The 15,713-nt window shown below is 38.6% G+C and overlaps 1 protein-coding gene across 2 annotated transcripts in view; it reads left to right on the forward strand.

Moving 5' to 3' along the window:
• The window catches only part of SAP30BP (SAP30 binding protein), an 86,943-nt gene extending 74,657 nt beyond the window's left edge, over nucleotides 1-12,286 (forward strand). For both annotated transcript variants that reach the window (XM_077459675.1, XM_077459674.1), the window contains 6 exons: nucleotides 5,640-5,731; nucleotides 6,213-6,273; nucleotides 6,965-7,016; nucleotides 9,366-9,424; nucleotides 11,561-11,645; nucleotides 11,865-12,286. In XM_077459675.1, the coding sequence (XP_077315801.1) occupies nucleotides 5,640-5,731; nucleotides 6,213-6,273; nucleotides 6,965-7,016; nucleotides 9,366-9,424; nucleotides 11,561-11,645; nucleotides 11,865-12,046 (531 nt within the window). In that variant the 3' untranslated portion in view covers nucleotides 12,047-12,286. The remainder of the gene's footprint in view (nucleotides 1-5,639; nucleotides 5,732-6,212; nucleotides 6,274-6,964; nucleotides 7,017-9,365; nucleotides 9,425-11,560; nucleotides 11,646-11,864) is intronic.
• Nucleotides 12,287-15,713: the final 3,427 nt, after the last annotated feature.

A 15,713-nucleotide genomic window follows, 5' to 3' on the forward strand; every position in this document is an offset into this window, starting at 1 on the left:
GTGGATTCCACATTTGAAGGGAGGAAGGTCCTGAGTGGCCACGTGTGTCTATGAGGAATGCAGTATGTAGGTGTGAGAGGCCACCAAGGACAGAGACGGCCCATCTGTCTTAGCCCTAAGAGTTGTGCATGCTCAAACCTGCCCTGAATATCACACATCCAAATATGCTGTCACTGGATTCTGGCTGTGTGCTATATACTGTATATACCCTTCCTCGTATACCTCATTTCATGAAACGTGTTCACGTATAGTACATACAACGATGACATTGCATTTCTGTACTATAAAACATGCCTATCTACCCTTTTTTCAGCTTAAAGCTGAACTCCAGGCAAATGTACAAAAGCCATACACCCTCACCGGCCACTTTATTAGGTACACCTTGCTACTATTGGGTTGGACCCCTTTTTGTCTTCAGAACTGCCTTAACCCTTTCACGCCTAAGCCTTATTTGGTGTTTACAAGTTAAAATCTCAATTTTTTTGCTAGAAAATTACTTGGAACCCCAAACATTATATATATATATATATATATATATATATATATATATATATATATATATATATATATATATATATATATATATATATATATATATATATATATATATATATATATATATATATATAATTTTTTTTTTTAGCAGAGACTCTCAAGAGCAAAATTGCGATTGTTGCATTATTTTATATCACACGGTATTTGCACAGCGATGTTTTAAATGCAACTTTTTGGGGAAAAAGGACACTTTACTGAATTTAAAAAAAAGCCCAACTTGTCACGCTTTATAATTGCATGCAATCGTGGAATGGCGACAAACTACGGTACCTAAAAAATCTCCATAGGCGACGCTTTAATTTTTTTTTTTACGGTTACCAGGTTAGAGTTACAGAGAAGGGCTAATGCTAGGATTCTTGCTCTTGCTCTGACGATCACGGCGATACCCTACATGTGTGATTTGAACACCATTTGCATATGCGGGCACGACTTCCATATTCGTTTTTCTTTGCTGAGCGATCTCGCTGGTACAGGAGCCCTTTAAAAAATATATTTTTATTTTAATTATTATTATTTAATTTTATATTATTTAAATTGTGTTTAAAAAAAAAGAAAAAAATATTGATCACTTTTATTGTAAACATCCCTAGTGACAGTAATAGGTGGTGACAGGTACTCTTTATGGAGGGATCGGGGGTCTAAAAAACCTCCAATCCCTCCTTTGCACTTCAAAGTATTCAAATTGCCGTTGTGATGTCGCTTGTTAACAATCAGGAGACTGGAACAAAGGCATTTCCGGCTTCATGCCAGTCTGTCCCTAGCCGCCGGAAGTGGTGGATCGGGTCTCCCGGTGGGACAGGAGGCCCATGTCAGAGCAGCAGGGGGGGGGACGTCCCCTCCCACTCATCTGGGATAACAATCGAGTGGCTTTTAGCCACATCAGTTGTTATTCCTGGACAACTGTTCGCCCACTCTAAAAAAACAGTACCTGGATATGATGCCTGTAGCTGTGGGCATCATCCCGGAATAACTCCCGAAAGCCAAGGCCGCATATCTGCATACGCTCGGCGGGAAGGGGTTGAAGTGGTTGTAAAGCCAAAAAAAAGCCTGCAAGACAAAGGCATAATGAGCTAGAATGCATTGCATACTAGCTCATTGTGGAATATGTACCTTAGAACAATGCCCTGCAGCAGAACCCGCATACCTTAAGAAGGGGCCATCCCCAAACTGTTCCCACAAAGTTGGGAGCATGAAATTGTCCAAAATGTCTTGGTATGTTGACGTCTTAAGCGTTCCCTTCACTGGAAATAAGAGGACAAGCCCAGCCCCTGAAAAACAACCCCACACCATAATCCCCCCGGGGCTGAAGTGGTTAATAGAAGAAACCACACGATGTCTGATGTTGGCTTTATTACCCAGAAAAAAAAGTTCTCCTGTGCTCCTCTCTGATTTTAGTTTCACTTGGTTACAACAGCCTGACTTTATTGCCAAGTGTTGCCAACTGCCACTGAAGGATCATATGATACTGCCTCCGTGGCTAGTAGAGCTGCACGATTCTGGATAAAATGAGAATCCCTTTTTTTTTGCATAAAGATCACGATTCTGAAGAACTTTTTTACTTTAAAGACCCTTGAACTTTAGGATATCAAACAAGAGGGCAATAAAATAATACTCTTTGCTTCAATCAAATTTCAAGAAATCTAATGAAAAATAAAGTAATGTGTAAAGAAATAAATAAAATAAAAAAATTACAATTTTAAGTATGGTGGATTTGATTGGTGATGGGGCAGTGACATAACAAGGTGAGGGGTGTGGTGGCAGCAGGTGAGTGGATGCCCACTAACAGGCACTGCCATGATGGATCTGAAATGACAGGTGCTCTTTAAATGTAAGGATTTATTCTTACTGGTATTAAAAATATTTAATATTTGCAAACAAAATGAAGGTTTCCTATTTAGAAGAATAATCTGTCAGGTTAGTAAAACAGCGATATCAGAACCGATTCAATCAACCAAACGTAGAATGAATCAATCTTTCATCCATGCTAAAATGGACGCTATAGATAAAAACCAGATGACAAAGTTTGAAATCATATGGAAACCCTGGATTAAATATTATACGACAGATAATATTGACAACCGAGTTTTATTGTTATGGTGATTAAGATTTTTTATAGAATTACAACATTAGATGATATATAAAACCTCCTCGGGAGAATTATTCCCTCCCCTTCCCCTCCTATATACCTTTTATGTTCTTCCCTTACTATATAATACTTACTATAAACATACTTTAGAAGTTATGGTCAAAACTTTAGAATCATATATTTTCTTTTAGACATATTTATATTTTGTTGGGATTAAAATGTTTAAAACTCAGCTATAAGAATGTTTTCAAATTCTAAAATATATAAAGGCCATTTATTGTCATTCCCACGAGAATATCTTGAAATTCTTCTTTGCTTTGTATCATCCGTACTTCAATATGTCTACTTTTTATTTCTGGTATCACATAATTTGTCTTATATTCTGTACATGTAATTTATTTTAACATAAAATAAAAAATGTTGAACGAGAACCGATTCAATCATACAGTTTGTAGTGTACATAGATTTGCAAAACACTGGGATAAAGGAATATTCCTGAACTTTGGTTTATCTCATGGTTACTGTGATATTGTGTGAGTGCATCAATGCAGTGCATATTATCTCAGCTTTATAGAGCTTGGATTCAATGAATGAGTTTATCAAAAATGTAAATATTGCAGAATATACAACCTCATGCTACATAATCGAGTTCCATTTCATGCTGAATAAAGTAAAATTATGAATGTATCTTAAATAGAAAACTATCTATAGATAGATTTTTAATCCAAAAGCATTTTATTAAAATCTGATAAAAATTGAAATCTGATTTAAATTAAAAAAATCTAATAATATTTATTTTCTTTTTTTTTTTCTTATTGATTTTTATTTTTTTTTCTATCCACCTTGCATTTAAGTTATATTAGGGTCCTTTACTTTTGAAAAAAAAAAAAAAAAAACTTGCCAATGCCAATTACCGAAACCTACCGCAACTTTTTTGTTTACTAATAATTATTGTATTTTTTTTCCCATTTTGCACTTTTTCTTTATGTGAAATATGTGTAAAAAGTTTTAATACTTTATAAAATAGACTTTATAAAAATTAGCAGGAAAATTAATTAACGGAAAAGGAGAATAAGGAGTTAATAAGGCTGATTAGAGTAAATTAAGGGGTTAAACGGAGCAACAATTTAACCACTTAAGCCCCAGACCAATTTGCAGCCAAAGGACCAGGCACCTTTTGCGATTCGGCACTGCGTCACACTTTCCCCAAAGAGCTTTCTTTTGGTGTTATTTGATCACCTCTGCGGTTTTTATTTTTTGCGCTATTAATAAAAATAGAGCGACAATTTTTTGAAAAAAATGCAATATTTTTTACTTTTTGCTATAAATATCACCCAAAAAAATTTTAAAAAAATGTTTTTCCTCAGTTTAGGCCGATACGTGTTCTACATATTTTTGGTAAAAAAAAATCGCAATTAGCGATTATTGATTGGTTTGCGCAAAAGTTATAGCGTTTACAAAATGGGGGATAGTTTTGTAGCATTTTTATGAATAATTTTTTTTTTTTTTTTTGTGACTGCAACATTATGTCAGACATTTTTGACACATTTTTGGGACCATTGTCATTTATACAGCAATCAGTGCTATTTAAATGCACTGATTCCTGGGTAAATGACACTGGCAGTGAAGGAGTTAATCACTAGGGGGCAGTGCAGGTGTTATGTATGACGTGATGTTTTTTTTTTTTATTGTAGGGGGCATGGCCTGGCTGGTCACGTCACTGATTGTCCTTCCCTATAAAAGGGAACAGACGATCGGTGACGGCCACACGGGGAGAGGTTTGTTTACACAGACCTCTCCACGTTCCTCAGCTCTGTGACCCGATCGCGGGACACCAGCAGCGATCGGGTCCGCTGGTCCCGCGGTCACGGAGCACAGGACCGTGTCGGGAGCGCACTGCGGGCTGGGCACTTAAACAATCATATACTGGTACGTGATTGTGCCCAGCCATGCCATTCTGCCGATGTATGTCAGCGTGAGGCAGACCTTAAGTGGTTTATAAAAACTCTAATAATATATAAATATATTTTTACTTGACAAGGTTGCTTTAAACTGACTTAAAGTGGAAGTAAACCCATCGATTTAAACAGTTAAAAAAAAAAATTGCATCCCGGGAATGCTAACTGCACATTGGCTATACTCTCAGCCAAACTATCAAACCATCCAATGGCTGGTGACATAACGAATCACATGTGCAGCACCATAGAATTGAGATCAGGATCTTTTAACAATTAATTGTGCAGCTGTTAAAGGCATTATGACTGGAAAGGGCTGTGGCATTTGGCGACCTTGGCAATCCAGTCAGATAAAGTCAATGAAGCTAAATCAGGGAAGGGCACAGATGAGGCTTATTTGACTAATAACAGTAATAGTGGGTATCGAATGATGTCTGCGTTTAGGCACTTGAGGCAAATATGGTCGCCACGTACATGCAGTGAAATGCTCTGCTGCTTGCAAGCAGCTCTCCTTTGCTGGCGACTTCCATTTTGAAGCCTTTTCGGCAATGAGGAAGTGACTCAACTGCCAAATTCAGCGGAGGAGCATCGCATACAGTAGGTAGCACAAGTGTTTTCCAGAGATCTTGTAACTGGTGAATTTTCCCTTGTGGCATTAGCCTTAGGAGGGCTGTTTACCATTAAAATGAAGGTAAGGTTTACTGAAGGCATTTTGAGGATCTCTCCAAGCCCGTGTCTGTAGGAACATAGATCTGTTGATGAAATATCTTTTTGCGGGTACGTCTCTTATTACAGACATTCTCATATTTCAAGTGTTATCTGAGATTTGACTGCCATGTTGAACTTTTTATCATACATGTCAAAATGGACACTACAAAAGCACCGTTCCAAAATTGTGTGTGTGTGTGTGCGCACCATACTATTCTAATGGAATGCTTGCATTAGAAGGGCCAAGTCTATTTAGAACTTCATGTATTTGGAAAAAAATTAGTTTCATAATAATGTTATCTTTCTGAAATAATAGATTTTTTTTTTTTTCTTAGGAAAAAATTCACAAACTGTATGAAAGAAAGCTAAAAGAAGGGACCGATATGAATCAGATGATACAGAAGAAGAAAGAGTTCCGAAACCCCAGGTGAGGTTGGAAACCAAGCCATATATCATGAGAAATTAGCTGGTATTGCAAAATCCAGACCCGATTTGCCATTTTTTCTTATTCTTGCTTCTAAAAAGGTCCGCCTCCATGCATTTTCTGTGCACCCCACTTTTTTTTTTTTTTTCCTTCCTAGAGACTAATTTCTTGATCTGGTCACACAGATATACATGGTAAAGTGAACCTGCCAGTATGTGCTTTACTCTTTTTGACTGTAAGTTCGTAGCAATTATTGCACAGCGATTCATAGGGAATTATTGCACAGCGATTTCCCTTTTGATGTATCCAGTGCATATAGGAATCCAGGAGCTAATTGGTCCCTCCAGACTCCACCTGTACTTAAAATACCACTTTGGACAAACTGACTACAGAAGCCATGTTTTTATGAAGTATAATATAAATTTATTCTAGGCTGTTCTATACAGTTGCCTTTGCTTTAACAAAGTTCTCTCTTCTTCCCCAGCATTTATGAAAAGCTTATTCAATTCTGTTCTATTGATGAACTTGGAACCAATTATCCTAAGGTAAGTGTAAATTCTTGTGTATCCTGCCATCATTGCAGGATACCCAGATGGCTGCAGCTGTCTCCCGACGCCTCTAAGACCGAGGACTGAGCGAGCACAGATGGCTGATTGCTCAGCTCTCAGTCTTCACACTGCAGAGAGCCGGTGACTGTCAGTCACCGGCTCTCTGCTCTGCTCAATCACATGGCTATACTGCTCTGAGAAGTATAGCCAAAAAAGATTTGGCCATACTTCTTGTAAATAAACAAATAATCACCGCTAATTTTAAGCTATAAGAAAGAAAATAATTGCTTATTAGCAACGGCAATCAGATTCCTGCTAATTTTATCTCTGATGCAGTATATAATCTGAAAGCAGATATGTTTAGTTGCTTTGGGCACCTGTCCTATTTGTTCCCTTTTGAGTAAATTTATGAAGTATTCGTCAAAAAAGAGGAATGTATTTATGTATCCAGTGCATATAGGAATATATATATCTATATCTATCTATTTATTACTGTGCTTGTCAGTAGAGGTGAATCCATATGCTTTCTGAGAAGACCAGAATTTACTACACATGTTCATAACCATTACTGAAAGCCTTATATGAATGAGCCATCTAATGATCTATATTTAATAGGTCATCTGTTACATGCTTTGATATTGGTTGTCTTTTATGTTTTAATGCTCAGTTTAGTGTTTATTATTTACAGGATATGTTTGATCCACATGGATGGTCAGAAGATTCTTATTATGAAGCTCTTGGTATGTCTCTTTTTACTTGATAATGATGATAGATATATTATGATATAGACTATAACCACACACACACACTGAAGCATTTTGCTGAATATGAGCAGATAATATTGCCCGAAACACTTCAGAATTCATCCTGCTGCTTTTGTCAGCGGTCGCATCAATAAATACAGGAGAACCAGTTCCATTGGCAGCCATACATGCCCATGACACTACCACCACCATGCTTCACTGATGAGGTGGTATGCTTTGGATCACGAGCAGTTCCTTTCCTTCTCCATACTCTTCTCTTCCCATCACTCTTGTACAAGTTGATCTTGATCTCATCTGTCCATAGGATGTTGTTCCAAAACTGTGAAGGCTTTTTTAGACGTTGTTTGGCAAACTCTAATCTGGCCTTCCTGTTTTTGAGGCTCACCAAGGGTTTGCATCTTGTGGTGAACCCTCTGTATTCACTCTTGGGAAGTCTTCTCTTGATTGTTGACTTTGACACACATACACCTACCTCCTGGAGGGTGTTCTTGATCTGGCCAACTGTTGTGAAGGGTGTTTTCTTCACCAGAGAAATAATCCTTCGGTCATCCACCACAGTTGTTTTCCGTGGTCTTCCGGGTCTTTAGGTGTTGCTGAGCTCACCAATACATTCTTTCTTTTTAAGGATGTTCCAAACAGTTGATTTGGCCACATCTAATGTTTTTGCTATCTCTCTGATGGGTTTGTTTTTGTTTTTTCAGCCTAATGATGGCTTTCTTCACTGATAGTGACAGCTCTTTGGATCTCATATTAAGAGTTGACCGCAACAGATTCCAAATGCAAATAGCACACTTGAAATAAACTCTGGACCTTGTATCTGCTCCTTGTAAATAGGATAATGAGGGAATAACACACACCTGGCCACTGAACAACTGAGCAGCCAATTGTCCCATTACTTTTGGTAACTTAAAAAGTGAGAGGCACATATACAAACTTTTGTAGAGTGTGTGTGTGTGTATGTGTATATATAATATAGTGTGTGTACACAGAGGTGGACAGCATCAAAACATATGATTCTGCCCATACGCTTTAAAATTTATGGTTACAGATCTATGAGCCAAAATGTATTGCCCATTAAATTAAAAACCAGTACAGCAACATTTCAAGTAATCATGTCCTTTTCTCAAGCCACTTGTATTGTACAGCTTATCACACAAGTCTATATAATACAGGAGTTTTGAAAATCACAATTCCCCCATCAACGATTGGGAATCTCCTCTGCCGCCGCCTCCCAGTGGAGACTTTTATACGTTGGTAAAAACATGAACAAGGTTGTAAGCCAGTAGTACGCAACCTGGGGCCCTCCGGCTGTTGCAGAACTACAAGTCCCATCATGCCTCTGGGAATAATTGTAACTGCCTGCCTTGCAATGCCTCATGAGAAATGTAGTTCCACAACAGCTGGAGGGCCCCAGGTTGCCTATCCCTGTTGTAAGCCTACCCTTCAGTGGTTAGATTGTTTAACAATGGACATTTTGGGGGAGAATTACTAAAACTGGTGCAGCTGTGCATGGTAGCCAATCCGCTTTTAACTTCTGGTTATTTTGGCTGTACTTCTCCTATGGATCACAGGAGTGCAGTTATGCATTTGTGATACATTTTAAGCCATCAGCGGGCTGAAGCCCACTGTCGGCTGATGTCACAAAGCCATTCCAGGCTCTGTAAAAATCCCGACCATATGGTTGGGATGCACCCAGAAGCCTAGATTGGCACCTGGCTCAAAATATTAGCAATCCACTGAGCGTCTGAGTCAGCTCCTCCCGTCCCCTCCACAGCCCAGCACTCCAGTGTGCGCTGATGAGCAGAGAGCTGGAGATTGATGGTCATGGTTCTCTGCTGAGAGCAGAGGGGAAGAACTGAATGATCAGCGGTGTTTGATCACTCTGTTCTCACTGCAGTGCCAGCGTGGGACAGATGCAGCATCGGACCGATGCTATATCCAAGTGAGTATAATTTATTTTTCCTCTTTTGAAAGACATACTTCTCTTTTAGGATTTAACAGAAAAACCTGGTTTCTATGCAGAGCTACACCAGATTTTGCACACTCCAGTTTGAGTAAATCATTTCCTTTGTGTCTTTGGAAGTACTGTGAGTGAGTGAGTGAAATATTTGTATAGCGCACAGCGCGAACTGAATTGCCTCAAGGCATGTCGCTGACACAGTTGACATATTGTGTTGGCTGTGGCTTTATAAATTGTGTACAACTGAAGTAAAACCTGTGTTTTTCTTGTTTCTTTGCATTAATTTTCCTTAATAGTACACATACCGCTTGAGCTGAGATGGCAAAGGGGTATCATTATTTTCTTTTCTCTTGTTCCTCTCATAGCAAAAGCCCAGAAGGTTGAAATGGATAAGCTTGAGAAAGCAAAAAAGGAACGAACAAAGGTGAGTGAAGATGAGCAGCATCAGAAATGTCATGAAGGGCACCTCCAGCCAACTTTTTCCTGTTTTGGGCAGCATAGGGAAGGGTTACAACCTCTGTTAGCTTTTTATGTCTCCTCCCTTCCTGTCCTAGAATTGTGGTAGACAGAAGCTTAAATATGACCTAGTTTCTGGCGCTAATCGTCTCTAATCTTCCCATCAAGCATTTTCCCAAGCTTGGGTAGGTTATGTACAATCATCATAAACAAAATTATGTTAAAAAAACAAATACCGTGCTACAGTTCAAAAAAGTAAGAAAAAAGCAGCAACAAAAACCATCAATTATCTCTATGGTGTGAATAAAATAATAAAACATAAGTTGCGCTAAATATGAAAATCACAATTTAGGTAACATATAGTGCTGATGAATAAAATGAATAGTGAACATTCAAAAAAAAATTATAGAAGGGACAAATGGATAAGAAAATATATAAAAAAATTGGTCCATTGGGGTAATGAGTTCCAGGGGATATTCACCTTCACCGGAAGGGAGGAAAAGAGAAAAAAAAACAAGGAGAGGGACAAGTGATCCCAGTCTGAAGTGAGAATCCCACTCTGTGACTGGGAAACCTTACCCAAATTGATGGACCCCCTCAAGGGCGAGGTCGTAAGCGCAAGCAGATTAAGCCCTCTGCGGAGACTGATAGATCTCCAACATCTCCAGACTCTTCGTATTGTGGACGGGACCCGCTCAGCAGCACTTGCTAGAACCAAACAGGCACTCAATCTAGGGCTATACACTCGGACCCAAAGCCCCAAGTGTAAAGAAGAAAATAGGGACTTGGATCGTGAAATAAAGTTTAAAAGGAGCCTTTAATGCTTATTAGAAAGGGGGAACACAAGCGGTAAAACCTGCAATGTTACAAGTACAAATTTAAAACAGCCAGCAAGCTAAAAAGAAGCAAACACCCGTGTACAGGGGTCACATGTGGCGTGATGGCGTCAGCGCATAGCGCCACCCTCCCACCGCTGATGCCATCACGCCACATGTGACCCCTGTACACGGGTGTTTGCTTCTTTTTAGCTTGCCGGCAGTTTTAATTGCGAAGGCAGCTATCCTCTGGAACTCATTACCCAAATGGACTAGTTTTTTCATTTATTTTCTTATCCATTCATCATTTGTTCCTTCCATAATTTTTTTTTTCTTCTGTTTATCCATTTTTTTTATATATTTATTTATGTTTAGAGGCTTTTTTTATTTTTTTTTATTTTTTTTTGAATGTTCACTATTCATTTAATTCATCAGCACTATATGTCGCCTATATTGTGATTTTCATATTTAGCGCTACTTATGTTTTATTATGTACAATCATCACAACCTCTAAGGCCCTGGTGCTCAACCTGCACCCCCTTTTCACCTATTGTGCAGCCTTTGGGTTCCCTGCAAGCTTTATTGTGTTTTGGTGGTTTTGCAAGCCAGAGGGGGAAAATATGCTTAGACTGGCTTCTAGTAGTTGAATGGTCTGGAATACTTCTTTTACACCTTCTTATATTTTCTAATCTGTCCCTCACTTTTCTCTTTATTGTATTTGTTTCCACTCTTATCTTTTATAATGCAATCTTGTTGCTGAGAGGAATATCATTTGTAGTACAAATACATTTTATGGAGGCTGTATGAGCACATGTAGAAGCTCCGATTTGTATAGGGGTTGTAATAGCTTTGATCTCTAGCAGTAATGTGCTTCCATTATTAATGTCTCCTGAAACGTGTTCTGTCTCCAGTAATTCTTGTAGCATGTTCAGTCTCCGGTCATCTCCTATATGTTGTCTGCAATCTGACCATTTATTGTATCATGCTTCAGTCTCTGACCATCTCCGGTTGGCATTTCTGGCAGCTTTCTATGGCATTCTATTCAGTAAAAATTGTGTGGCTCTTTGATGTTGGGCCGCACCCAAGGCCCCCTTAATCAGGCATATTGGCCACCACTGCTGCAAGGTCTTTTGGTGTTGATGACATGGATTTGGGTCTTCTTGGCTAGCTATGTATTTTATAGAATTTGAAAGCTTTTGCTGCTTTTATATTTGGCATATATTTAAAAATTATTTTCGCCACAGCTGAGAACATTTTGCAGACAAAGTTGATATGTTTGACTTTTTCAGATTGAGTTTGTAACTGGTACAAAGAAGGGTACAACTACCAGCGCACCAACTGGGACAACCAGCACCACAACTACCGCCACAGCAGGTTAGTATCCAAAAAATGTTTGTGCCTCTAGAAGTAGAAGCAAGAGCTTTTAATTTTCATTATTGTTGGTATATTGGAGCTTTTATCTCCTGAATAGTTACGTCTAGTAGACCATACTTAGAAATGTCCATGTTTAATGATGATTTGGAATTTGTTTTCTGCTCAGTAACTTAGTTACTAATTAACAAATGCACACATTTGTTAATACACATTTATCAGATGCACAGAAAAGGAAAAGCAAATGGGACTCCGCTATACCGATGACTACTATTGCACAGCCAACAATCCTCACCACAACTGCCACCCTGCCTTCTGTCGTCACGGTAACCACCAGTGCAAGTGGATCAAGAACAACGGTCATTTCTGCTGTGGGGACTATTGTGAAGAAGGCTAAGCAGTGATTTATAGGAACACTTACATGAGACTTTAATGAAAAAGGGGTCTTTTGCTGACTCGGAACTCCTCTGTTGGCACACAATGGAGATTTTACTGCATTGCAATCCCCCCACACCAACAGCAGCTGGAAAGGGAAAGTCATGTTCCCAATGTTTTAACTCTGGAGAAGACTGTCTGGAATGGCAAACTACTTTGTGTCAACTTTGTTTTCAAAATTAAATTTTCTATTTAAAACTTGCCTAAAATCTTGTCGCGTTATTACCTTTTCTCCTGTCCCAGCACACAGTATGAGTTTTGTCTACCTTGTAACATTAGATGGCAGTAGTTGGCACCAATACATTGTGATCTTTGTATATGTGCACAGACCGTGGTGTTTTTTATGAGCTCTTAAAGCCTTTAAAGTTGACCAGAACCATAGAAACTGTGCTAAAAAAACATTGCAGGCAGAAAGGACTAGTCACCAGAATTGCCTGTGGGCTCTAAGCAGCTAATCCTGTCCCCATTACTAATTTACTTTGCTTGTTCTGCACAGTGTGGGGGGCAGCCATCTTGGTGGAGGCAGGGCTTTGCTTCAACTTGTCAGAACTGCCCCTTATGATTGTATATCTGGTACAGGAATATTTAGGAAGCGGCAGGGGAGGTGCAGAAAGCACAGATGTACAGAACAATTGAAGCAGGAGGGTTCTGGCACTGCAGGTCCTCAGATACAGCTTTCTCTCCAGCAATGATAACAGTGAACAGTACTAACTTTACCAAAGATCTCTTGACAATAGCAGTCAAAGGCAGCAGTGCCTCTCACAAAGCAGATATTCACACCTACAGGAAGTGCACTGTATTCTTTTTCAGGAAGAATGTAATACAAACGGTAAGTCTTTCATTGGTCTGCTTAGAGGAATTTCACTATCCCCTTATGTTTTTTGTTTTTTTTTTACTTGTTTTTCTTACTTGTATCAGTGGTTACATAGTCAGGTTTAAGAAAGACACACGTCCATCTAGTTCCACCACAAAAATAAAGAAATCACACATAGCCAGCAAATCTAGCTTTGTCTGCTGTAACCTTCCCCTCTGGCACCGCACTCCGGATCTTGTACTACCTCTTGTATCTTATATGCTGATGTCCTAAAATGACCTGGTGTCTCTTCTGGGTTCTTTCACCTGGCCCCTGATGACTTGGTGCTGCACATTATCTAAATCATCCTGCACATGTGTAGCATGCATGGGATTTCTCTGAAGCCTCCTGGAATGGGTGACATGTACCATAGGTAGATTCAGGCCGAAGGCATAAATTAATCTAGCTTAGGTGAGAAAAGTCAGAAGAGGCCATCTGGGTCTCCAAAAAGGTAAAACCAGGAGGAAAAAAAATGTAATCTCTGATTTTGTAACAGGAAGGGAGGCAGAAAGAAAAATATGTAAAGTGTGTAAGGAAGGAAAGATCTACTTGAGTCTGGGTTAATCAAAATGTTTCCTATAGCATAGCAAAGCTTTTGAGTTTGGGCCCAATTAAATGTGTACTTCAGTGTGATCAGACTGGTGGAAGTTAGTTCCTGTTTAGCTTCTGTGATTTTTATTTTTTATTTTTTATTTTTTATTTTTAGATATTAATCTATAAGAGCTGTTGGTATTTAACCCAATGTGTATCTATAGCCTGATTCATAAACCAAAAATCATTTAGTAATACTAAACCTTAAAATGAGCCTTAACATGTTAAATCATTTCAAAAGTTTTTTAAAAACTTTAATCTACAGCTTTCTTTTAGGGCCTAGCCGCTCACACCTAGCTGTTGAGGTCATGGTAGAGTGGAATGATGGGTTTGCCTGGGCACACTCTAATCGCCTCCATGCGGCATAGATTCCCCCTGCTTCCCAGGCTTGTGTCATTTACCGACCGCTTCCTTTTCTGAATGAGCACAGTGAGGGATTGTACAGATCACTCACTGTGTTCATTCATAATTGAAGCCTAGTAAACTGTTTACAGGCTTCAGTTTGTGAATGAACAGAAACCGCTCAATGCAGAGCATTTCCCGTTCATTTACTGTTAAGTGCAGCTGACGCTGCAGAGAAATTGGTCTGGGAAATCTCTGTCCTTAGCCAATTTCTCCGTTGCAAAAATGTATGTATGTGTGTGTATGTATGTGTGTGTGTGTATATATATATATATATATATATATATATATATATATATATATATATATATATATATATATATATATATATATATATATATATTATATAATTATACACACACACGTGTTTGAGCTTTGGAGTGCACACCCTAATGCAATGGTCTGCACACACCAGTGGTTGAGGTACATTGTGGTAGTGTACATTACATGCATTGGCACCCCAATATTCTAAGGCAAAGCAGATCCAACACATAAGCATTGCAGCGGACCACAGCGCATGATGGTGCTGTATAGGAAAAAAAATTCTGCATGTACATTTTGTTATTGTCTGTTCCGGTGCATTGGCAGCAGGCTGACCTGACACAAAAAAGTGATATTAAAGGCAGATTTTTTTTTTATGTTACACTTACCTGTTGTATGCAGTGGTTTTGCACATAGCACCCCCCAATCCTCCTCTTCTTGGGTCCCCTGCCGGCACTCCTGGCCCCTTCTGCCAAGTGTCCCCATAGCACACATGGAGCGTGGCTCGGCCCCGCCCATGCTCTCTCCTTTTTGCCACACTGGCTGCTGTCTCCAGAATACATGCAGGTAAAAAAAAAAAAAAAAACTTACAACCACTTTATTATTTTAACATCTTTGTTAGTATTACTGTTGGCATTTCCCATGTCCTAATTTTTGCTTCTAATGACAAAAATTGATTGTGTATTGAACATGTTCAGACAGGGCATGCATATTAAACTGAAAGTAGATTATTGACTTTCAGGTTATTGGCATACTTTTTCTCATACAATAGTGAAGTCAAAAATTGTACACAGATTTTTATATATGTTTAATATTTAATTTAATGTATGAAATCCCCTTGGGCTCACACAGTGTTAAGCCATGAGTGATTCTTTGTTGGTCATATGGTTTCTGCTGAAGAGATATAACGGTTGAGTTACTAAAAACGGGAGGGTGCAAAATCTGGTGCAGCTCTGCATAGAAACCAATCCGCTTCCGGTTTTTTGTCAGCTTAATTAACCACTTAATCTCTGGAAGATTTTAACAACCCCCCCCCCCTTCATGACCAGGCTGTTTTTTGCAATACGGCACTGTTACTTTAACTGACAATTGTGCTGGCGTGCGACACTGTACCCAAAAAAAAGTATTTTTTTGTTTTTGTTCCCCCCCCCCCCCTACCAATAGAGCTTTAATTTGGTGGTTTTCATTTTTTTGCACTATATACAAAAAAGCCGACAATTTTGAAAAAAAAACTATTTTTAAACTTTCTGCTATAAAACTTTCCCAATAAAAAAAAAAAAAAAAAAAAAAAAAGTAAATCTGATTTCTTCATCAATTTAGACCAATATGTATTTTGCTAAATATTTTTGGTAAAAAAAAATCCCAATAAATGTATATTGATTGGTTTGTGCAAAAGTTATGGCGTCTACGAACCTATAGTGTATATTTTTATAGAATTTTTTTTTTTTTAACTAACAAGAGCACCAATTTAGTGACTTACAGTGGGACTGCGATATTGAGGCGGACACCTGACACTTTTTGGGGACCAT

The sequence above is a fragment of the Lithobates pipiens genome, unplaced genomic scaffold, assembly GCF_037356315.1.
Source record: "Lithobates pipiens isolate NorthernLeopardFrog02 unplaced genomic scaffold, aLitPip1_a1.2 Scaffold_28, whole genome shotgun sequence".
Lineage (NCBI taxonomy): Eukaryota > Metazoa > Chordata > Amphibia > Anura > Ranidae > Lithobates > Lithobates pipiens.